This window comes from Patiria miniata, unplaced genomic scaffold (genome assembly GCF_015706575.1).
Source record: "Patiria miniata isolate m_02_andy unplaced genomic scaffold, ASM1570657v1 HiC_scaffold_24, whole genome shotgun sequence".
NCBI classification, from domain to species: Eukaryota; Metazoa; Echinodermata; class Asteroidea; order Valvatida; family Asterinidae; genus Patiria; species Patiria miniata.
Window position 1 is genome coordinate 19,339,173 of NW_024037063.1, and position 24,104 is coordinate 19,363,276.

Consider the following 24,104-nt stretch of genomic DNA (forward strand, 5'->3'; position numbering starts at 1 on the left):
TTTGTGGAGTCTGAAAGTCTGAAATCAATCGGATTTGAAAAAGTGGCAAAGTGGATTGGTGGAAGAAACGTGTGTTTAACCTATGGAGAAAAAGTCTGAAAAAGGAGAGAGAAAAAAAAAAGCTAGAGATGTGTTTGTGGACAAACACAAGCTGTTTCGGATATTCGATATACTCTATGCACGTGATGAACAATCATTGACGTCACTAAAAATGTCATCTATAACAGCACATTATACGTACATGTCAAGTTATAACCAAATCGAACATATAGGTCTGTAAATATAGGCCTATAAAGAACAAAATGCCCCTTTAAGGGACTTCACATGACATTTGATGATGACATCACATGAATTTTCATCTATAACCCATCTCGGCATTGGTACGATCACGAATTTCTTCTAGGACCATCTGTGGGTGGTAGTCTAAGTGTGTACCAGGTCTAACGTCGATCGCATAATTTACAAAAGTGCCAATGTAGAGTGTTTTAAAACGTGTACAAAACATATGGGCAAAAATGCATCTTTAATGTGACGTAACCTGACACTTGATGACGTCACGATCACGAATTTCGTCTAGAACCATCTGTGGGTGGTGGTCTAGGTATGAATTAAGTTTAAAGTCGATCGGATTTACGAAGATGCCAAACTGGAGTGTTTTAAAACGTGTACAAAACATATGGGGAAAAAATGCATCTTTAATGTGACGTAATCTGACACCTGATGACGTCACGATCACAAATTTCTTTTAGGACCATCTGTGGGTGGTGTTCTAAGTATGTACCAAGTCTCAAATCAATCGGATTAAAAAAAGTGGCAAAGTGTACTGGTGGAAGAAACGTGTGTTAAACCTATGGAGAAAAAGTCTGAAAAAGGAGAAAAAAAAATCTTAACGACAACAAGAGCTGTTTCGGTGAGTCACCGAAACAGCTAAAAAAAAAAAAAAAAAAAATCTTAACGAAAACAAGAGCTGTTTCGGTGTGTCACCGAAACAGCTAAAGGCGGTGTGTCACCGAAACAGCTAAAAAAGACAAAAAAAATCTTAACGAAAACAAGAGCTGTTGCGGTGTGTACACCGAAACAGCTAAAAAAATCTTAACGAAAACAAGACCTGTTTCGGTGTGTCACCAAAACAGTTAAAAAAAACTTTAACGAAAACAATAGCTGTTTCGGCAGTTGCCGAAACAGCTAATGAAAACAAAATGGGCTGACCTTGTCTTGTTTCTGAGATATTTGGTAAACCTTTTCCATTTCCACCTATTTTATAGTGTATTTATTTTGTTCCTCTAAACATATAAACAGTTAAGTGGGCAGCAACACAAAGCTGATGGCCAAGTGTATAGAATACGTCTGCGTTGTCTACCAATCCCAAAGTCCAGAGAAAGACACACCCGCGGGCTTAGAGGTAAGGATCATTAAGTGCTTTCCATGCATTCTGTTCGTGTTCAGTAATAACGCCACTCACAATACAGAGAAGAATGTTCAAAGCCTGACCCTTTTTAAGTTCAAGCTCGGTGAATATTACACTTTTTGAGAAAACAGAGTGCATCCGTATACAACCTTTTGATACATGAAACATGATTTTGTCTACTGTTTCATTTCCGAAAAAAAATCAATCAATTGACTTCAATTGACTGATCGTTGCAAATCACCTATGCCTACTTGTCTTGAAATGACAGCAAGCTAGATGGAACAATTTCACAGGGTGGTTAGGCTAGTAGCAGTAGGGCCTACGATTTTTAATCCTGTTCTTAGCTTTTTTGATAGTAAATGGGTAGGTGACTTTTTTTAATAAAAGCAGTGGGCACCTTTAAAGGCAGGAAATAGCCTACGTGGCTACTGCAGTAGTGGATTATTCACGTAAGCCTCAAAACATCCTACTTTAAAGTGTTTCACTTTGTCATTTGGTCTTGTACAAACGACGGTCCTACATCCCTGCATGGTCCAGCACGTTCTAGGTTTGACATGACACGCCCTCAACCTCCGTTGGTTTTAGCTCCATGGTCACGCCCTTCTAAACCAACGGCTGCGCTTGCGTATGATTTTGTATGCCGATTGTTAGTGACTCAAATTATCCTTTTTCCCAACCGTACATATGAATCGAAAAATCAACTCTGAATGAAATATGTATTTACCAGTGGCGTCCGGAGTTGTTAGTGGAGAAAGGCAAGTGCTAGACCCACACTTTCCAATGCAGATTGTACCGCTATCTAATCGAACACAGCGCCCAAGCAGCAATTTAAGCACAGTTGATCACCCCAATACTAAACGTACATACCTCCCGCACCGTAGTGGATTCACAGCTAACCTATACCTTTATACCAGCGCAGCTTTGATAACCTTTTGGTTAATGATTAAAATAATTCATGTTCATCGTAATTGTGCGCACGCAAGGGTGTTTATTAAAGGACATTTTCGTCACAATCCTGTGTTTCCCCTAAAAGAATATCCGCAACATTGAACAGACCAAAAGACCAAAAGGTCAAAATGGAATGTATTCTGTACAATAACCGGGATATGCGAGTTTCCAAGCAACACGAGTAGGCCTATGACTTGTACTCATCACCGCCATATTTGTTTTCCTAATTGAGTCATTCTAATTTGGGGTCCACTTTCTTTTCTGTCCACGTTACATCATGGAAAACTATAGTTTTAGGATTCTGGTGCACTCCTATAGTTCAGTCGGAAAAGGGGGGTATCGTGCACCCTCGGAAATCAATTTCTAATCAACGTTTCTATGTCAGAAAAAAATGCGTAGAAAACGATTTGCTATGTTAAAAAATTCAAAAAATGTCCCACGAATTGTTTTTATGCAAATTAGTGCCGCCATTACCGAAAAATCTATTTTGAATTATATCTCAGCCAATATTGCAGATAACTGAACGAACTAGGTGTCTAAACCCATGTTTTCAAGGTCAGAGATCACAATAAAACTATTCTGGAAGTGACCACTTGTGTCTGTGGCATAGGAATATGCAAATTAGTGCTGCAAATACCGGAAAGTCATGTTTTTGGCATATAGCGGCCAATATAGCACATAACTACACCAGTAAGGTGTCTAAACCAATGTGTTGAGGGTCAGGTATCATTAAAGGATCATTCACGAAGTAACTATGTGTGTCTTTGGCAGAAAATATGTAAATTATTAAGTGTCAGTTTATCAGATATTTGATTTTTAGCCAATATCTCGGCCAATATTGCAAATAACTACACAAGTAAGGTGTCTAAACCCATGTGTTGAGGGTCAAGTATCATTAAAGGATCATTCACGAATTAACTATGTGTGCCCTTGGCAGGTAAATATGTAAATTCTAAAGTGTCAATTTATCAGAAATTGGATTTTTAGCCAATATCTTCGCCAATATTGCAGCTTATGTTGACAGAAAGGTTTTTGATAAGTAATAATTATCACAGTTTATTTTAAGCCATCATATTCAAAATAAACTGTACTATTGGCTGAAAATGAATATAATATTGGCTGAAAATCAATTTTTTGATAAACCGGCAAATTAAAATTTACATATTTTCATGCCAAAGACACACATAGTTACTTCGTGAATGGTCTTCTAATTATACCTGACCCTCAAAACATGGGTTTAGACACCTTACTGGTGTAGTTATGTGTTATATTGGCCGAGATATGCCAAAAAATGATTTCCCGGTATTAGTGGCACTAATTTGCATATTCCTTTGCCACAGACACATGTGGTGACTTCCATAATAGTTTTGTTGTGATCTCTGACCTTGAAAACATGGGTTTAGACACCTAGTTCATTCAGTTATCTGCAATATTGGCTGAGATATAATTCAAAATAGATTTTTCGGTAATGGCGGCACTAATTTGCATAAAAACAATACTTGGGACATTTTTTGAATTTTTTAACATAGCAAATCGTTTTCTACGCATTTTTTCTGACCTAGACACGTTGATTAGAAATTGATTTCCGAGGGTGCACGATACCCCCCTTTTCCGACTAAACTATTACTGCAATCGACCTTCAAGAGTGATTATGAATAGTAAACTAACTATACCCAAAAAATATAAACGTTAATTTGAAGTCATTCTTAATGATACTTTAGTGTATGGCAAAATGCAGACGTACCAATTCAACAGGGACAGATAAAGGTCACACTTTGGACCCTCATTAATTGATAAGAGTGACCTCATTAATTGATTAGTCAAAACATGGGTTTTTTCCCCCTCATGTTTGCTTTTTGGACTTACTATCATGATGTTATCATTGTTTACTTGATTTTTCATATAGTTTTATTAGGGTAAGTGTGTCAGTAAGTAACGTTGTGAATTTAAAGCTCATCAAAACTGAGGTTTGGCAAGACTACTTGATGATATCTGGGGAAAAGGTAAATGCACCTATGGGGTTGGAACTCGATAAATGCATTTACATAAACAAGACTATCATATAGGTAAAGATGTGACGTCATGATGACATCATCATCATCATTACCATCACCAGCCTTATTATTATAAAACAAACTCGAGGCAAAAAATGTATTAAGTTCTTAATATCCATATCCCCACATCATTCAATTTGTTACTTTGAATCCTTAATGGCTGCGCTCTTAGCAATCAACAACATTCAGTAATCATCACACATAAGAGAGGAACGGTATTTTGCTATGATGACAAGGTTGTATTCTTCTAATTTAAAATAATTGTTACCTAGAATTGAAATCGAAGAGTTTTAATAAAAATTGTTGTGAGTGCATGGGTTATATAATGTGTTTAAAACAAATAAAACTGCAACCTTGGAGCAGGTTACATGAACCCAAAAACCTTTTCTGTCCAGACACGTAAAAGGAAACAAACTTCTCTTTCAACATTGGTCAATTATTGATAATTGCTATCATCGACCTCCCATGACAATTTTAACAGCTTACTTTGTCAATTTGAAATGATGTAAAGCCTGAAATAAATGTGCATATAAACCAATTTAGCCAAAAGACATCTGAGTACAATAACAGTTTATGAAAGAGAAACATCGATAAAGAAATAGCACAAAAAGTAAATCAAAATAAAATTCATGTTAAACATTTTCGAGAAAGATCAGCCTGGCAATTTTGGTTCATACTGTCCAACTCAAAGGTTATTTATCCAGCTCTCATGTGTGTGCCTAGTAAAAGACAGCTTTTACTTAATAAGCCTAGTTTCCGTATCGACGTTCAGCTTATCGCGCAGACTACGCAGACTGCGCAGACAGTACGCGGAACAGTCGGCTGCGAGGTAGTTTGCGTCTGTCTGAGTTGTCGGCGACACTGAGTTGCATTTCACTTTGTGTTTCTTACGTCGAAATGGAAACTAGGCTTTACACTCGTGGGCTTGCTGTTGTACAATGAACGTTCTTAAAACAAAACATTATCTAGGTATACCACAGAAATGTCGAGGTACCACAGAAACATCCAGGTACCACAGTAACATCTAGGTACTATAGAAACATTTAGGTACTACATAATTGGAAGTAAATAATTCGTTGAAAAATTACCATTGCTGAACATCATTGACTATTAAAAACAACTTTCAAGTACCTTTTCAAATTTGATACGATTGAAAAGTGAAAGCATTAGCAGCTAGCAGGGGATGTTAAAAAAATGACATTTTATGACACACAAATAGACGTTAGTATCATAATCATAACGTTTTAGAAATACAAATTCAACTTATTTCAATTCAACTTATTTCAATTCATGTTAAGCATTGTCGGGGCAAAGCTTTTTTAAGTTGGGCCCAGGACACATTACACAGTGCTTAGTACTTTTGCTCTTGGGGTGGTGGGTACTGCCCCTGGGCCGGGCCTGGGTACTGCCCCTGGGCCGGTGGTCCTGGGTACTGCCCCTGGGCCGGGCCTGGGTACTGCCCCTGAACTGGCTGAGCTGGGTTCTGTATTTGGACCTGTGCTCCCGGGTTCTGCATTCCTGGGTTGGCTACCCCACCACCACTGTAAACCTGTGCATCATTGGAGAGATAACGAATAGATCAGTGTTGTTCCTAGAGTGTTGCAGTCGAGTCCATCACAATTAAGTCCGGTCACAAGTCCTGTCACAAGTAAATCCATAGTTAGACTGTAGGAATTTGACAAAATTTAAAGGTATATGGAACATTTGCTCATTAGCGAAGGCAGAGAAAACGCTTGTACAATTTGTGGGGTCTCATAACTGGATTTCGTTGCTATAATGCTAACGCTCATAGGCCTACATGGTAAAAAAATACCCGCGGGTACATTTTCTTAAACCAACTTCAATGATTGTTCCTTCTGAATGATACCATTACACTCGGAGTAATTTGATACCAGTCCTTTCTTCACTTTCAGAGGATTTTCTTGTTAAATTGGTAGGTACGTTTCCACGTAATTGCAAATGGTCCTGCGTGCCTTAAAGGGACATTTCGGTCTGGAATGCGCAAAATTGGGCTACAAAACGCGTTTTAAACCAAACGATATTAAACAAAAAGAGCATTTAAAAGTAGAATGTAGACGTCCACACAACTATCCTTTAAAAACTGGGACATTTGTTTCATTCTTGCAAGAAACATGCGAGAATGAATTTCGGGGGTCACATTGTTTTTGTCCCCCGAAAGAGCGAGCTGTTTAGTGCTATAGTTGTGATCCAGCCGCACAGTGGTTCTTGTTCTGCGGACGTGTATAAGAAACAACGTTTTTGTATTGGTGTTGTGTGTATTATGTACCACACACAACGTGTAGCGTACATTGAATAGACACGACTTGAAATACGTACAGTATTTTGCAGTGTAGCTGCACTGTATTGTAAACGAACTGAACTAATAAATTTGAGCAATACGAAGCTTTTGGTGAACTAGAAAAGTTTTTCAAAAAAAACCTTTTTGAGGTGCATACTGCAACGAAAAAAAAATTGGCGCTGAATATGTGAGGTATAGTAAAACAAATATAACATGGTTTGAGGGTGGACAGCCAATATAAGCTCCCCTCGGTATTCCCGAGGCGAAGCCGAGGGAACTAGTTTGTCAACTTCCAATACCTCGGGGAGCGAATATCGACGGTCCACTCTCAAACCATGTTATATTTGTATAGTGCTTTATAGGACTTTGACTGACTCGAACTGTTCCCCGCCATAGAGTGACTTTCCCGCCACCGCGCACTGCTTTATATAGCCGCGTGGTATGCATGCGTCACGGCATATATGAATATATTATATACAAGAGGGCGTCCTAACTTAGGGCCATAATTTCTCTACATTATGTTTGCGACGCTAATGATTGTATGTTACATGTTTGTGTAGTGCAATATTAACGTACCCCGCTGACGCAGGTAATGTCGCGGTTTGGTTTCGTTTTTCAAGCCCCAATGTGAGGATTTTAGTCATAGAGATTGGTTTTTAACCAATGCGGGGGGGGGGGGGGTTGGAGGGGAATCAGCTGATATGTACATAACCGCGACCAACATGACTTACCACAGTGCGAGCCTGCCTTGCAGTAGGTTTCTGGGTGATGCGCGCGGAGTACACAGTCCCAACGATACACAGTGAGAGCTCTAAGAGAGCGAGTAGAATGATAATGACGTCTAGAGCCACATCACCGACGTACTGCTCGGAACACAAACACACAAAACACAATACAGGGTGAGTCCAAAAAAAAGAGAGAAGGAAACCCAAATGGTACCCCCTACTTTTAAAGAAGTTCTGTCCATAGCGCATTCAAGATCTAGGATGTAAAAGCCCAATAAATATGTTTTGCTTAACAAAAGAATCGTTTATATCCCCCATGTACTTTTCAAGTTATGGACTTTAAAACTCGAACACAGTTTCGTAACTTTGTTCACGGATTAAAAAGGTAAGAGATATTTTAGCAAAAGGAAAATAATTTACACATACAAAAATTGATTAGTATCATTTTTAGTAATACCCCCTTTTTTGTTAGCATCATATAGCATACGTCACCGGCTGAACCGGGGGGGGGGAGGCCAACCCCCAACACCCATCTAGATCAGATACTTGATATTTGACCACAACTTTCCCAGATCTGTCTGCTCGACTTGAAATAATTTCAAAAACCCGTACCTGTAAATCAATTGGAAGTTCAACGGCAGAAACGTTTGATCTTTTGTTCTTATGACTTACATAATACTTCAGATACGTTAGATCCGCGTGGGTAATTATTGCACCGAAGATGATGACAATAATCGCGGCAACGATGCCAATAACGTTGAGCACCAGAGATGCGATCGCCTGTCAAAGGTGTAAAAGCATATACACGTATTTTACATACGCTAACATTTCAGCGCAGATTGCACCACAGAATGAAACATGCATAAAGTCTGTTGAATTTTGATAAAAGAACAAGAAGAATTGGAAAGAAAACTAGAGGTTTGAGTCTGTTCGACAGCATGATGATTTCTTTAATGAGTTTACACGTGAATGATAGTTTCGTGTCCGAAGTGCATCTCATGTAAAATTTTGCTAGTAGCAAAATATAAAATTTTAAGCATTTGTGACCAATCAGTCGATGACGTCATCTTGACATTATTTCCAATTTTGCACACTAGAAACAACGCTTAATTTTTGTCGAGACCGGCGTTCGAAAGTTACGCCGAACCAAATTGTTCCAAACATTTCAATTGCAGCACATAAAAATGTCGACGTTGCGTTAACTTGTTGCTAATATTTACCACTCCGCGGTTGCCAGTATTGCCCGCAATTATTCCAAGGATCCCGGCAGGAATGAAGAACTGAGGGTGAAAAAAAGTTTCCATTTTGAAGGGCATTCGGTGCGTTTTTGGTTTTTTGCTAATGCGAATTTCAATATTCATGAGCAAAAGTGTGATCTCACTTCAGGCAGAATTCTCAACGTTACAGCTATTTCAGCACCAACATTTGCTAGAATTTTGGATATTTTGATGACGTAAATGTTCTTTTCTTTGGTGATTAGTCGCTGTCAGTACACTGCAGTAAGCCTATGAGCCAAATTTTCTCACAGATGTTTTCAATGAGCATATTTTGGGATCAGAAAACCCCTAATAGTGTCGGCGTTTTTTCGCTAGGTAACATAGCTATTTTACCTAGGTTTGGGAAATCCGAAAGTGATGGACACCAAGCTGGATTGTGATTGGAAATTATGCCTAATTTGCATAAATCTTTAATACCTGTCGTGTAATATATTTGTTCCCATATTTGGGGTCGCCCCACAGGTCGGTTTAAGTACCGATTTTAGAATACTTACAAGGATACCACACCACACTGGTGCGGCGACTGCACTGTAGTAACCGGGAAAGGCGAGACCGCCGCCCCACAAAATAGGCAACAGTATTCCATCAACGATGTGAATGGCTCCGATCGTCTTCATCAAAGCTTTGTAGATGGCCATCTCGAACGTTTGAGCTCAGCACTCACCGTAATCCCAAGCTGTGTGTAAACTGCGGATTTTTCAAAACAAGACCCTATTGTTGGCAATCATTCGTCCATGAAAACAGTCCAACAGTAAAAAGCATTTGCTACCTGTTGACTAGTAAATGCTGAACAGTAAAGGAAAACTTTTATTCATAGGAAATCAAGCATTTGCTTTTCCTTAACGCTTGTACTCCAAAGTAAATGCTTTTACGTTTGGCTTAAATTTCCTAGCATTTACTAGTTTTTATTCATACGACCCATTGATTAACTGACTCACTCACTTTGAATAGTCACGCTTTAAAAAAATGGTACTTTAAAGTGTTTCACTTTTTCATTTGGTCATGCACACGCAACGGTCTTCCATTCCTGCATGGTCCTACGCGTAGGTTGGTCGCATGATCTGACACACCCTAAAGCCCGCCGCACACGAGAGTTACGTGCTGAGCAAAAAGTCATTCGAGGCCGTTTGCTCAGCACCTAGCTTATAAACTATCCCCGTGTGCGGTGAATTTGTGCAGAATTGTCTGCCTTGCAAGGCCCATGTTTGATTTCTCTCGCTTCGCGAGACGAGAAACTCAGCGTGTGCAGTCAAGTGGATCTACGTGCTGAGCTAAAAGGGTTAACTAAGCAATGAAAGCACATAACTCTTGTTTGTCGGTCGCGCGATTTAAAAAATATGGACAAACGCTAGTAGGCTTTTGAAGAGTTGCACAAAAATATCTTAAAATCACGTGTATAGAGTAGTACGGGATTTCATTGGCTAGTTCATCTTTTTAGCTCAGCACGTAGCTCAAGTTGTCCGCAAACGGTGAGTTTTTCGCCTCGCGAGGCGAAAGAAATCAATCAGGATAGATGTTTTCCTCACGGCCTCGCGAGGCAGAAAACTCAGCAAAAATTCACCGCACACGGGGATATTTCGTGAGCAACATGCTGAGCAAACGGCCTCGAGTGACTTTTTGCTTAGCACGTAGCTCTCGTGGGCGGCGGGCTTAAATCTCCTTTGTTTTAGCTCCATGAACACAGCCACGTATGATTTTACATTCCGATCGAGCTGCGTGCCCCGCTTTCATAGTGAAAAAGACTCAAAATATCCCAGGTGCCAACTGGACATAATAATGGATCAAAAAATCATCTGTAAATGAAATAGGCCTTTGTTTACCAATGGCGTCCGGAGTTGTTTGTGGAGGAATGCCAGTGCTGGACCACAACTTCCCAATGCTGGTGAAACCGCTATCTGATCGAACACAGCACCACACCAGCAATTTTGGCAAAGTTGATCGCCCCAATTCTAAACACACATACCTCCCTCACCGTAGTGGATTCTGCGTCACAGCTAACCTATACCTTTATACCAGCGCAGCTTTGATAACCTTTTGGTTAATGATTAAAATATTTCATGTTAATCGTTATTGTGCGCACGCAAGGGTGTTTAAAGGGAAGATACAACATTAGCAAACATCTCAAAACGAAATGATCAAATAATCACAAAATACCGTACTGGATAATTGTTAAATGACAGTCTAAAATGACAGTCTAAAAGCATCCTGTAAAATCGTGGCTCCTGGTGTGCCAACATTTTCAAGAAAAATTGTATTTTCCAACGTTGGTTGGCCGACCAGCGTTGGAGAAAACTGGCATTTTTTCAAAAACTGCTTGCAAACTCTTTGCTTCAAAAACTGCAAAAACTATTTGCATTTGATTACACACCTGTGAAGGGGTACAAGCCTGCTAGACTGATTCTCTGAACTTACCATTCCCCCAAAGTCTATAAATTCTCCGTTTCATCTTAAGTGGAGTTAGGGAACCAGACTACAAGAAAATGAATGATTTTCTTGGTTTTTCCAGCATCTACAAGCCCAAAACGTGAAACAAGTCATTTTAACAATTTTTGCTGTAACATACTAATCCTCCAACTTCATTTGTTTCTAAAAATTGAAGCAAAAGCAAATGTTGTACATCCCCTTTAAGGACATTTTCGTCACAATCCTGTGTTTCCCCTAAAAGAAGATCTGCAACATTACAACCGACGAAAAAGTAAAAATGCAATGTCTTCATTTCAATAAAAACCGGGATATGCGAGTTTCTAAGTAACACGAGTAGGCCTATGACTTTTACTCATCACCGCCATATTTGTTTTACTAATTGAGTCATTCTAATTTGGGGTCCACTTTCTTTTCTGTCCACGTTACATCATGGAAAACTATAGTTTTAGGATTCTGGTGCACTCCTTACTGCAATCGACCTTCCAGAGTGATTATGAATAGTAAACTACCTATACCCAAAAAATATCAACGTTAATTTGAAGTCATTCTTAAGGATACTTTAGTGAAAGCAAGGGCGGATCCAGGGGGGGGGGCCAAAGGGGGCCATGGCCCCCCAAAACGAAATCAATTTTTTTTTTTATGTGACATCGCAATAACGGCAGGCAATGAGTACACCACCATCTTTTCCTCAAACAAAAAAACATTGGTTAAAGTGGTCAGAAATTGCCTCGGATCGCACCACAGAACATCTAGAATCCAAAAATTTTTCGGGGCCCTTATGCGGGCCCCGAACCCCACGCCGTAATTTTTTTGGACCCACTTTTTGACATCGCAATAAAGGCAGGCAATGAGTACACCAGCATCTTTTCCTTAAAAAAAAATTGGTTAAAGTGGTCAGAAATTGCCTCAGATCGCACCACAGAGCATCTAGAATCCAACAATTTTTCGGGGCCCTTATGCGGGCCCCGAACCCTACGCCGTAATTTTTTTTACCCACTTTTTGACATCGCAATAAAGGCAGGCAATGAGTACACCACCATCTTTTCCTCAAAAAAAAACATTGGTTAAAGTGGTCAGAAATTGCCTCAGATCGCACCACAGAGCATCTAGAATCCAAAAAATTTTCGGGGCCCTTATGCGGGCCCCGAACCCCACGCCGTAATTTTTTTGGACCCACTTTTTGACATCGCAATAAAGGCAGGCAATGAGTACACCACCATCTTTTCCTTAAAAAAAAAATGGTTAAATTGGTCAGAAATTGCCTCAGATCGCACCACAGAGCATCTAGAATCCAACAATATTTCGGGGCCCTTATGCGGGCCCCGAACCCTAAGCCGTATTTTTTTTTACCCACTTTTTGACATCGCAATAAAGGCAGGCAATGAGTACACCACCATCTTTTCCTCAAAAAAAAAATTGGTTAAAGTGGTCAGAAATTGCCTCAGATCGCACCACAGAGCATCTAGAATCCAAAAAAAAATTTGGGGCCCTTATGCGGGCTCCGAACCCCACGCCGTAATTTTTTTGACCCACTTTTTGACATCTCAATAAAGGCAGGCAATGAGTACACCACCATCTTTTCCTCAAAAAAAAAATGGTTAAAGTGGTCAGAAATTGCCTCAGATCGCACCACAGAGCATCTAGAATCCAACAATTTTTCGGGGCCCTTAAGCGGGCCCCGAACCCCACGCCGTAATTTTTTTGACCCACTTTTTGGGGGGACCAACAATTTTTTTTTTTTGCCCCCCCCCAAAAAAATTGTGTTCTGGATCCGCCCTTGAGTGAAAGGCAAATTGCAAAGGCAAATGGGCTGACCTTGTCTTGTTACTGAGATATTTGGTACACTTTTACCATTTCCACCTATTTTATAGTGTCTTTATTTTGTTCCTCTAAACATATAAACAGTTAAAGTGGGCAGCAACCAAAAGCTGATGGCAATGTGTATAGAATACGTTTGCGTTGTCTACCAATACAAAGTCCAGGGAGAGACACACCCGCGGGCTTAGAGGTAAGAATCGTTAAGTGCTTTCCATGCATTCTGTTCGTGTTCAGTAATAACGCCACGCACAATACAGAGAAGAATGTTCAAAGCCTGACCTTTTTTTAAGTTCAAGCTCAGTGAATTTTACACTTTTTGAGAAAACAGTGTGCATCCGTATACAACCTTTTGATACATATAACACGAATTTGTCTACTGTTTCATTTCCGAAAAAAATCAATCAATTGACTTCAATTGACTGCAATTGACTGATCGTTGCAAATTACCTAGGCCTACTTTTCTTGAAATGACAGCAAGCTAGATGGAACAATTTCACAGGGCGCTTAGGCTAGTAGCAGTAGAGCCTACGATTTTACATTCTGTTATTAGCTTTTTGATAGTAAATGGGTATAGTAAAAGCAGTGTGCACCTTTAAAGGCTGGAAATACCCTGCGTGGCTACTGCAGTAGTGGATTATTCACGTAAGCCTCAAAACATCCTACTTTAAAGTGTTTCACTTTGTCATTTGGTCTTGTATAAACGACGGTCCTACATCCCTGCATGGTCCAGCGCGTACTAGGTTGGTCGCATGACACGCCCTCAACCTCCGTTGTTTTTAGCTCCATGGTCACGCCCACTATACCAACGGCTGAGCTTGCGTATGATTTTGTATTCCGATTGTTAGTGAACAAGACTCAAATTATCCGAAGGCCAAACCGGACATATGTATCGACAAATCAACTCTGAATGAAATATGTATTTACCAGTGGCGTCCGGAGTTGTTAGTGGAGGAAGGCCAGTGCTAGACCCACACTTCCCAATGCTGATTGTACCGCTATCTAATCGAACACAGCGCCCAAGCAGCAATTTATGCACAGTTGATCACCCCAATACTAAACACACATACCTCCCGCACCCGTAGTGGATTCTGCGTCACAGCTAACCTATACCTTTATACCAGCGCAGCTTTGATAACCTTTTGGTTAATGATTAAAATAATTCATGTTAATCGTTGTTGTGCGCACGCAAGGGTGTTTATTAAAGGACATTTTCGTCACAATCCTGTGTTTCCCCTAAAAGAAGATCCGCAACATTGAACAGACCAAAAGGTCAAAATGGAATGTATTCTGTACAATAATAACCGGGATATGCGAGTTTCCAAGCAACACGAGTAGGCCTATGTCTTCTACTCATCACCGCCATATTTGTTTTCCTAATTGAGTCATTCTACTTTGGGGTCCACTTTCTTTTCTGTCCACGTTACATCATGGAAAACTATAGTTTTAGGATTCTGGTGCACTCCTTACTGCAATCGACCTTCAAGAGTGATTATGAATAGTAAACTACCTATACCCAAAAACTATAAACGTTAATTTGAAGTCATTCTTAAGGATACTTTAGCGAAAGGCAAATTGCAGACGTACCAATTTAACATGGACAGATAAAGGTCACACTTTGGACCCTCATTAATTGATTAGAATGACCTCATTAATTGATTAGTAGAAACATGGGGTTGATATGCAGGGGTGCAGTTCACTATGATAACATCTATGGGTGTATGTGTTTGTGGCTGTGCTTTTAAATTGACAGTGTTTCATAATAGTCAGGTGGCTAATGGGCGGAATCGTTACCGACTACTCCAAAGCGCCAAATTTGCAGACTTGTATTCGAGTCACCAAACATCGAGTTCAAGTCCGAGTCACCTCTCCCGAGTTCGAGTCCCGAGTCATGCAGGGAGTCGGGTCCGAGTCACGAGTCACAAAGATCGAGTCCGAGTCACGAGTCACGAATCACATATAATATGTATTGGAAGTACCCTTGAGGCTTAAAACCTCAAGTGTAAATGTTTCCATTTTTTCAGAGTTTTTCTCTAATTTATTGAACTAGAAATACATGTATTATATAACAAGTCAAATAAGGCCAGGCAGGATAGTCTGATATCAAACACTATCAAGCTTGCATTTACGCAGTGTCAAGTGTGAACGCTGGGGTACCTGATTCAGTACATTGATTTCCCAATCAATATATCGGGGAAAAACTCAGAAGCACGCGCTGTGCATGCACAATACACCTACCTAGCTGCGTTTTTTCTGCACCGCACATAGTTATCGCTCGCTCAGGAGACGATCGTCTTCAAAAAAATATATTGTTGAAATAAATAAGTGATTTTGTGTTAATTTTGGTCGAGTCCCGAATCACGCTGTTAGAATCCGAGTCCAAATTCGAGACCGCAGGGTAGAGTCCAAATCATTTGTCATCGTGACTTGAGTCCGAGTCTGAGAACGGAAAAAAAGGAACTCGAGTCACATGTCGTACAAGTCTGTAAGTTCGGCATGCATGCATGCTTTGTGTGGGGAAATCTCCCAAGAGAAAAAAAGAAAAGATGTGTCCGTAAATTGGGCTAAAACAAGGCGAAGGCTTGCCTGATGTGGGGGCTTGAATAAGTTCAGAGCAATCCCTGTCAGAAAACTGTTGGCATTGACATCAGTATAAACAACCATAATCTCTTATTTGGGGGGATTTCTTTGAACTTGTTTAAGTCCCCCATGTTAGACAACCCTTCGTCTAATTTTTAGCCCAATTTACGGGAACTCTTTTTTCTCCTCATGTTTGCTTTTTTGGACTTACTATCATGATGTTATCATTGTTCACTTGATTTTTCATATAGTTTTATTAGGGTAAGTGTGTCAGTAAGTAACTTTGTGAATTTAAAGCTCATCAATACTGAGGTTTGGCAAGACTACTTGATGATATCTGGGGGAAAAGGTAAATGCACCGATGGGGTTGGAACTCGACAAATGTATTTACATAAACAGGAATATGTTATAGGTAAAAATAATGATGTAACGTCATGATGACATCATCATCATCATTACCATTACCACCCTTATTATTGTAAAACAAACTCGAGGCAAAAAATGTATTAAGTTCTTAATATCCATATCCCCACATCATTCAATGTGTTACTTTGAATCCTTAATGGCTGCGCTCTTAGCAATCAACAACATAATAATCACACATAACAGAGGAATGGTATTTTGCTATGATGACTAGGTTGTATTCTTCTTACATAATTGTTACATAGAATTGAAAACAAAGAGTTTTAATTAAAATTGTTGTGAGTGCATGGGTTATTTAACGTGTTTAAAACAAATAAAACTGCAACCTTGGAGCAGGTTACATGAACCCAAAAACCTTTTCTGTCCAGACACGTAAAAGGAAATAAACTTCTCGTTCAACATTGGTCAATTATTGATAATTGCTATCATCGACCTCTCATAACAATTTTAACAGCTTACTTTGTGAATTTGAAATGATGTAAGCCTGAAATTAATGTGCATATCAACCAATTTAGCAAATAGACATCTGAGTACAATAACAGTTTATGAAAGAGAAACATCGATAAAGAAATAGCACAAAAAGTAAATCAGAATCAAATGCATGTTAAACATTTTCGAGAAAGATCAGCCTAGCAATTTCGGTTCATACTGTCCAACTCAAAGGTTATTTATCCAGCTCTCATGTGTGTGCCTAGTAAAAGACAGCTTTTACTTAATAAGCCTAGTTTCCGTATCGACGTTCAGCTGATCGCGCAGACTACGCAGACTGCGCAGACAGTACGCGGAACAGTCGGCTGCGAGGTAGTTTGCGTCTGTCTGAGTTGTCGGCGACACTTCCGGATGAAATGCTTCCATATGCCTGTATTGTTGGTCCTGTTTGCATTTCACTTTGTGTTTCTTACGTCGAAATGGAAACTAGGCTTTACACTCGTGGGCTTGCTGTTGTACAATGAACGTTCTTACAACAAAACATTATCTAGGTATACCACAGAAATGTCCAGGTACCACAGAAACATCCAGGTACCACAGAAACATCCAGGTACCACAGAAACATCCAGGTACCATAGAAACATTTAGGTACCATAGAAACATTAAGGTACTACATAATTGGAAGTAAACAATTCGATGAATAATTACTATTGCTGCACATCATTGACTAAAAAAACTTTCAAGTAGCTTTTCAAATTTGATACGATTGAAAGGTGAAAACATTAGCAGCTAGCACGGGATGTTAACAAATGACATTTTATCACACAAAAATAGACGTTAGCATCAAAATCATAATAAATGTTCAGTTAGAAATACAAATTTAACTTATTTCAATTCATGCTTTCGAGTTGTTATTTAAGCATTGTCGGGGCAAATCTTTTATTTAAGTTGGGCCCAGGACTCATTACTCAGTGCTTAGTACTTCTGCTCTTGGGGTGGTGGGTACTGCCCCTGGGCCGGTGGGCCTGGGTACTGCCCCTGAACTGGCTGAGCTGGGTACTGTATTTGGACCTGTGCTCCCGGGTTCTGCATTCCTGGGTTGGCTACCCCACCACCACCGTAAACCTGTGTATCATTGGAGATATGAATAATACATTAATCTTGTTCCTTGTGTTTTAGACTGTTTCCCGCCCCCCCCCCCAAAAAAAAAAAAATAAGTGTGGGGACCGGTAGCTAGCTCCTATTTAAAGCCATTGATTAGATCACCACCTATGCGCACGCATCTTGATTGTTTGTTTTCAAACCGCTGTTTAGCTCTGTGCATGCACGGTAATTGAACACATGACTATCAAAAAGCCTCACTCTTGTCTTACCACAGAAAGTACACAAAATCATCAGTGTCTCCAGGGAGGTAACTTTCAAGGATTTCAACTGCATAGGTCTTAAATACTGAACAGTAATTTCCCTCTCTATATTGATATTTGCCAGAGACACTTTCGAATTCAGCAAAAATCGAAGCTCATCACCTCGGAAACTGTGGTGCGGCCTATTGCCATTTTGCGGGCAAACATGACCGTTGTGATTTTCAATTCAGGAGGCGGGATTCAGACCTGTTTACGTCATGCATTCATTTGCATACATCGGGAGGGATGCCTCATTATGTAAGGAAGATTAACCGCTAGCTACCTGTCCTCATATTTGAAGTCCGAATGACAATGGGGACAGGGAACCAGACTAAAGTGTTGTAGTCGAGTCCATCACAAATTCCCACATTAGAAAGTCCATTGTAAATTCTTGAGCCTAAAGTCACGTCACTAGCTATTCAAACGACTGTAACAAACGCATCCCTTTGATCATTGTTCATCCCGTTACTTGTGATTGACTTATGAAAAGACTTTGTGACTGGACATAAGGATTTTGTGACTGGACTTGTGACTTGACTAGTGAAAGGACTTGTGATTGACTTATGAAGGGATTTGTGACTGGACTTGTGAAAGGATTTATGAAAGGACTTTTGACTGGACTTGTGAAAGGACTTGTGATGGACTTGTAAGAGCACTTGTGATGGACTTGTAAGAGCACTTGCGATGGACTTGTAATGGACTTGTGAAAGGACTTGTGATGGACTTGTAAAAGCACTTGTGATGGGCTTGTGAAAGGACTTGTGATGGACTTATGAAGATACTTGTGATTGACTTATGAAGGGACTTGTGACTGGACTTGTAAAAGGATTTATGAAAGGACTTGTAATGGACTTGGGAAAGGACTTGTGATGGACTTGTAAAAGGACCTGTGATTGACTTATGAAGGGACTTGTGATTGACTTATGAAGGGACTTGTGACTGGACTTGTAAAAGGATTTATGAAAGGACTTGTACTGGACTTGTGAAAGGACTTGTGATGGACTTATGAAGGGACTTGCGACTTGACTTGTAAAAGGATTTATGAAAGGACTTGTGATGGACTTGTGAAAGGACTTGTGATAGGACTTGTGATGGACTTGTGAAGGGACTTGTGATGGACTTATGAAGGGACTTGTGAGGGACTTGTGAAAGGACTTGTGATTAACTTATGAAGGGACTTGTGACTGGACTTGTAAAAGGATTTATGAAAGGACTTGTAATGGACTTGTGAAAGGACTTGTGATGGACTTATGAAGGGACTTGCGACTTGACTTGTAAAAGGATTTGTGAAAGGACTTGTGATGGACTTGTGAAAGGACTCGTGATGGACTTGTGAAAGGACTTGTGATGGACTTGTAAAAGGACCTGTGATTGACTTATGAAGGGACTTGTGACTGGACTTGTAAAAGGATTTATGAAAGGACTGGTAGTGGACTTGGGAAAGGACTTGTGATGGACTTATGAAGGGACTTGCGACTTGACTTGTAAAACGATTAATGAAAGGACTTGTGATGGACTTGTGAAAGGACTTGTGATGGACTTGTGAAGGGACTTGTGATGGACTTATGAAGGGACTTGTGAGGGACTTGTGAAAGGACTTGTGATTAACTTATGAAGGGACTTGTGACTGGACTTGTAAAAGGATTTATGAAAGGACTTGTAATGGACTTGTGAAAGGACTTGTGATGGACTTATGAAGGGACTTGCGACTTGACTTGTAAAAGGATTTGTGAAAGGACTTGTGATGGACTTGTGAAAGGACTTGTGATGGACTTGTGAAAGGACTTGTGATGGACTTGTGAAAGGACTTGTGATGGACTTGTGAAAGGACTTGTGATGGACTTGTGAAAGGACCTGTGATTGACTTATGAAGGGACTTGTGACTGGACTTGTAAAAGGATTTATGGAAGGACTTGTAGCGGACTTGGGAAAGGACTTGTGATGGACTTGTAAAAGCACTTGTGATTGACTTGTGAAAGGACTTGTGATAAACTTATGAAGGAACTTGTGATTGACTTATGAAGGGACTTGTGACTGGACTTGTAAAAGGATTTATGAAAGGACTTGTAATGGACTTGTGAAAGGACTTGTGATGGACTTATGAAGGGACTTGCGACTTGACTTGTAAAAGGATTTATGAAAGGACTTGTGATGGACTTATGAAGGGACTTGTGATGGACTTATGAAGGGACTTGTGAGGGACTTGTGAAAGGACCTGTGATTGACTTATGAAGGGACTTGTGATTGACTTATGAAGGGACTTGTGAAAGGACTTGTAAAAGGATTTATGAAAGGACTTGTAGTGGACTTGGGAAAGGACTTGTGATGGATTTATAAAGGAACCTGCGACTTGACTTGTAATGGACTTGTGAAAGGACTTGTGATGGACTTGTAAAAGGACTTGTGATGGACTTGTAAAAGGACTTGTGATGGACTTATGAAAGGACTTGTGATGGACTTATGAAGGGACTTGTGATTGACTTATGAAGGGACTTGTGACTGGACTTGTAAAAGGATTTATGAAAGGACTTGTAGTGGACTTGGGAAAGGACTTGTGATGGACTTATGAAGGGACTTGCGACTTGACTTGTAAAAGGATTTATGAAAGGACTTGTGATGGACTTGTGAAAGGACTTGTGATGGCTTTATGAAGGGACTTGTGATTGACTTATGAAGGGACTTGTGATGGACTTATGAAAGGACTTGTCATTGACTTATGAAGGGACTTGTGACTGGACTTGTAAAAGGATTTATGAAAGGACTTGTAAAGGACTTGTGAAAGGACTTGTAATGGACTTATGAAGGGACTTGTGACTGGATTTATGAAAGGACTTGTAATGGACTTGTGAAAGGACTTGTGATGGACTTGTAAAAGGACTTGTGATTGACTTGTGAAAGGACTTGTGATTGACGTATGAAGGGACTTGTGACTGGACTTGTGAAAGGATTTATGAAAAGACGTAATGAACTTGTGAAAGGACTTGTGACTGGACTTTGTGACTGGACTTGTGAAAGGACTTTGTGTATTCGTTAGGACCTGTGATAGACTCAATTTTACTTGACTGTCCCTTTTCTAATAAGTTTCAAAATAATTTTGCCTCGAAGACAGAACATTCTCAGTCCTGTTTACAGAAGAGATCGGTATTGAGGGTTTGAATTGAACACAATTTTTTTTTTAATGCAAAGGAACATTTGCTATGTGTGCATTTTGTCGATTGAAGCAACAACATTGCTCAAAATTTTAAGGGTACTACACAACTAACTTGTTGACGTTTCAACTCATTGGATACCATACATTTTGTGAAAATTGGTAGTTTACGTTTCCGATCCTTTAAATAACCAGTTTATGTCTGTCAGCAATACCTTTCACCAGGTGGAGCGTTAAACTGTTGTGACGATCATGGTCATGCAATGTAAAATGATGTTTACACCGCTAACGGTAAAATATGGGTGTTCGCGTTTGTGCAGGGGTATGTAATGCATCTATCAAATGTTGCCCTAGCGATGGCCAAGGTCTGATATCGGGGTTTCGTCACCGATGGCGGAGACTTTGGTCACCGATGTCATAGATGGACTGGCAGTCAGTGTAGGGCGCCACACCCGTGCACGCTGGAGATTGTCACTGAAATATTGCCCCGGGTTGGGGATTGGCAATCCCAACATCTTGGGTTGGGCAGCCTGGGTGGGGTGGGGATGGAGCTGGGGGTAGGGGAGACAATGAATAGATACATATCGGCCGATCAACATGACTTACCACAGTGGTTGCCTGCATCGGGATAGGGGTTTTGGCGATGCGCTCCGAGTAGACACCCGCAACAAGACAAAGTATCAACTCAAGGCCACCGAGTATGCAGATGATGATGTCTACTGCGCCACATCAGCATAGTACTGCTCAAAACACACAAATCACTTGTTTGTTGATGGTGTAAATCGAGGATTTTCTATTGTTCCTCTTCCCTTTTCTTTTGTTTATACTCCTCTTTTTTGCAACAGCTCTCATTGGTTGTGCACAAGTTTTCTAATCGAGGTTGTCCTCGGGTTGGTTCCTGTCCTCAATTCATCGACGATGTACGTTTCACGTGTGTGTCCTCGATTCATATCATTAACAAGCACAAACAAACACTACATGTACTATCGAATGTTTTCCACTGATTTAAAAATGAACTGTCCCGGCTATTTTCGAAATTGCTATTTTTTTTCAAGCAATACAAAAGTTAGTGACTTTTGAATGACACATCGAATCGAAAAAAAAAATAATTGGGCCACGTTTGGTTACGCGCAAAACAAATGAATTTACAAATTTCGATTTATTTTGGGGCCGACGATGATTCAGTTTTTGGATACAGGTACACTCGTCCCCAAATCAAAACCAATGATGTAACGGCGGGGAATCAGTCTATAGAAGGGCAGATCTGTGTGTGTTCAACCTCGTTCCCCATGGGTACGTTCTTGCTGCGCCATGCTGTTTCCCATCACGCCTTGCGCGATCAATGATTCCAATCAACAAAAATAAAGGGTACAATAAAAAGTGTATTTTATCAGATGGTTGCTGACGCCCAAAGTAGAACACAGTTATATTGTAACATTAACAATCTGTACAAGGCTAGTACCAGATGTATGGACAACAATGTCTGCCGTTACTTTAATACCTCAATTTCTTTGTGTAGCCTCACCAAGTAGGGCCACTGACCGTACAGCGGGTTAATATCATTGCTTATTTTGAATAATTATATACCGGGCACTACACTAGATTAGAGCCCTTAATCCTGTCTACAGGGATTAAGAGCCTTTGAACTCTTAAGTAGATTAGAGCCCGCGCCCTGTACGTTGGGTTTGGGATGTCTATTGTTGAGCAAACACTTTCACAAGCGGGTCAAGTGGGTTACTTTTTGTTAGTAGGAAATTCTTTTAATTGTTAGCTCCTTCACTATAAAAACCCCTGGGCCTCTTGGCCGCATGTGGACTTTCAGACTGGGCGTTGGCCGTTCATGTTGTTTGGTAATTTTATGTATATGTATATACCGGTAGATATAGGCCTACACAACTGCGGCTAAATCTGTTAACATGTAAGTTTCAGTTAAATCTCGTGCAGCTCCTCTCCGACTGTTAAGTATATATTATTGCCATTAATAAATTCTGGGAAATCATATTTTGCTTTCTAGTTACAGTTTCTTTGGTTGTCCAAGATGGGGCGCCATTACAGTGTTTAACAAAAGAAATGCAAGTTACAAATTCGTCAGAATGCACAAATGGTAAAAAAAAATTGTTGCAAGTTGTTACATTTAGCAGTCTCCTGATCTGATGCATTCCACCCCTGCATTCCATTGCATTTGGCAGGGAACGTACTTGGTACCAAGTGTACATGAATTAGTTCACTGCCTACTGTTGCATTTGGCAGGGTGCCTAGAGAATACCTCGTGGGGCTTAGGGTTTTAAATTAGGTGTGCCTAACGGTGAGCTTATAAACGCACATGTACATGACTTATGTCCCCAGTATCTTTTTTCTCAATTTTCATACCTTGAATATTATTACCCAACTGTCCCAGATTTGTCCGCTTGACTTGAAATAATTTTCAAAAACCTATACTTTAACAAACAATCGAAGGTTCCATGTAAAATATTTAATCTCTTGTTCTTTTGACTCAAATAATAGCCCAGCCCCGTCAAATCTGCATGAGTGACAATGGCGCCGAAGATGATAATAGCAATCGCAGAAACAGCCCCGAAGCAGTTGAATACCACAGATGCCCAGGCCTGTCAAAGGTAAAAGTATATTTGCTTCAAACCTATATTGCATATGGGTATAACAGATATGGGCATATTTTTTTCAATGGGCCAATTAGGCCAAGCTTCCATGTAATCCTCACCCCTACTATACACCACAAGCCTGTAGACTCCCATTGGCCAGACACTAGCCAATCCGGAGTAATGAGTGTTGAAAGACAGAAGCCAAGGTGGCGCCTAATGCCTTTGTGCAGTAATGGGAGATCTTAGTGGCTATCCCCTAAGTGCCGCCGATCCCTTTGTGTCAACCCCTCGTGCCGCCCAGAGCTCAGACAGGTTGTAAACAATCCCTGGCCATGTGAATTACCTATATCTTGTGCATGTACAGGCATGCTAGGATTAGTGACCTATAAACACATGTGGTGATAAAATTCTCCCCGTGGCCATTCCGTGTAAAGTTTTTGGGCTTGATCCACGAAGGGTTAAGCTGACCAAAAGAACGAGATTACTGCATATCCGGGCACCATGGAAAATCGACAAAACTTCCTATTTGTTTCCATGTATTTTGTGTCCAGACTGAGTATATCCAATGAAT

General features: G+C 40.2%; 1 protein-coding gene and 1 long non-coding RNA gene across 2 annotated transcripts in view; one reads left to right on the top strand and one right to left on the bottom strand.

Annotated features, from left to right (window-relative positions):
• Positions 1-1,306: 1,306 nt before the first annotated feature.
• The window catches only part of LOC119732070, a 35,638-nt gene continuing 12,840 nt past the window's right edge, over positions 1,307-24,104 (top strand). Inside the window, exons 1-2 of the long non-coding RNA XR_005271510.1 lie at positions 1,307-1,402; positions 23,439-23,548. This is a non-coding gene — a long non-coding RNA (uncharacterized LOC119732070). The remainder of the gene's footprint in view (positions 1,403-23,438; positions 23,549-24,104) is intronic.
• LOC119732068 lies at positions 5,283-14,015 on the bottom strand. The gene is made up of 6 exons (XM_038205439.1): positions 13,878-14,015; positions 9,206-9,398; positions 8,655-8,714; positions 8,107-8,214; positions 7,441-7,572; positions 5,283-5,959 (listed from the first exon to the last, which is right to left on the bottom strand). Exons 2-6 carry the CDS (start codon positions 9,347-9,349, stop codon positions 5,762-5,764), a joined length of 642 nt encoding a protein of 213 aa, XP_038061367.1. The 5' UTR covers positions 9,350-9,398; positions 13,878-14,015; the 3' UTR covers positions 5,283-5,761.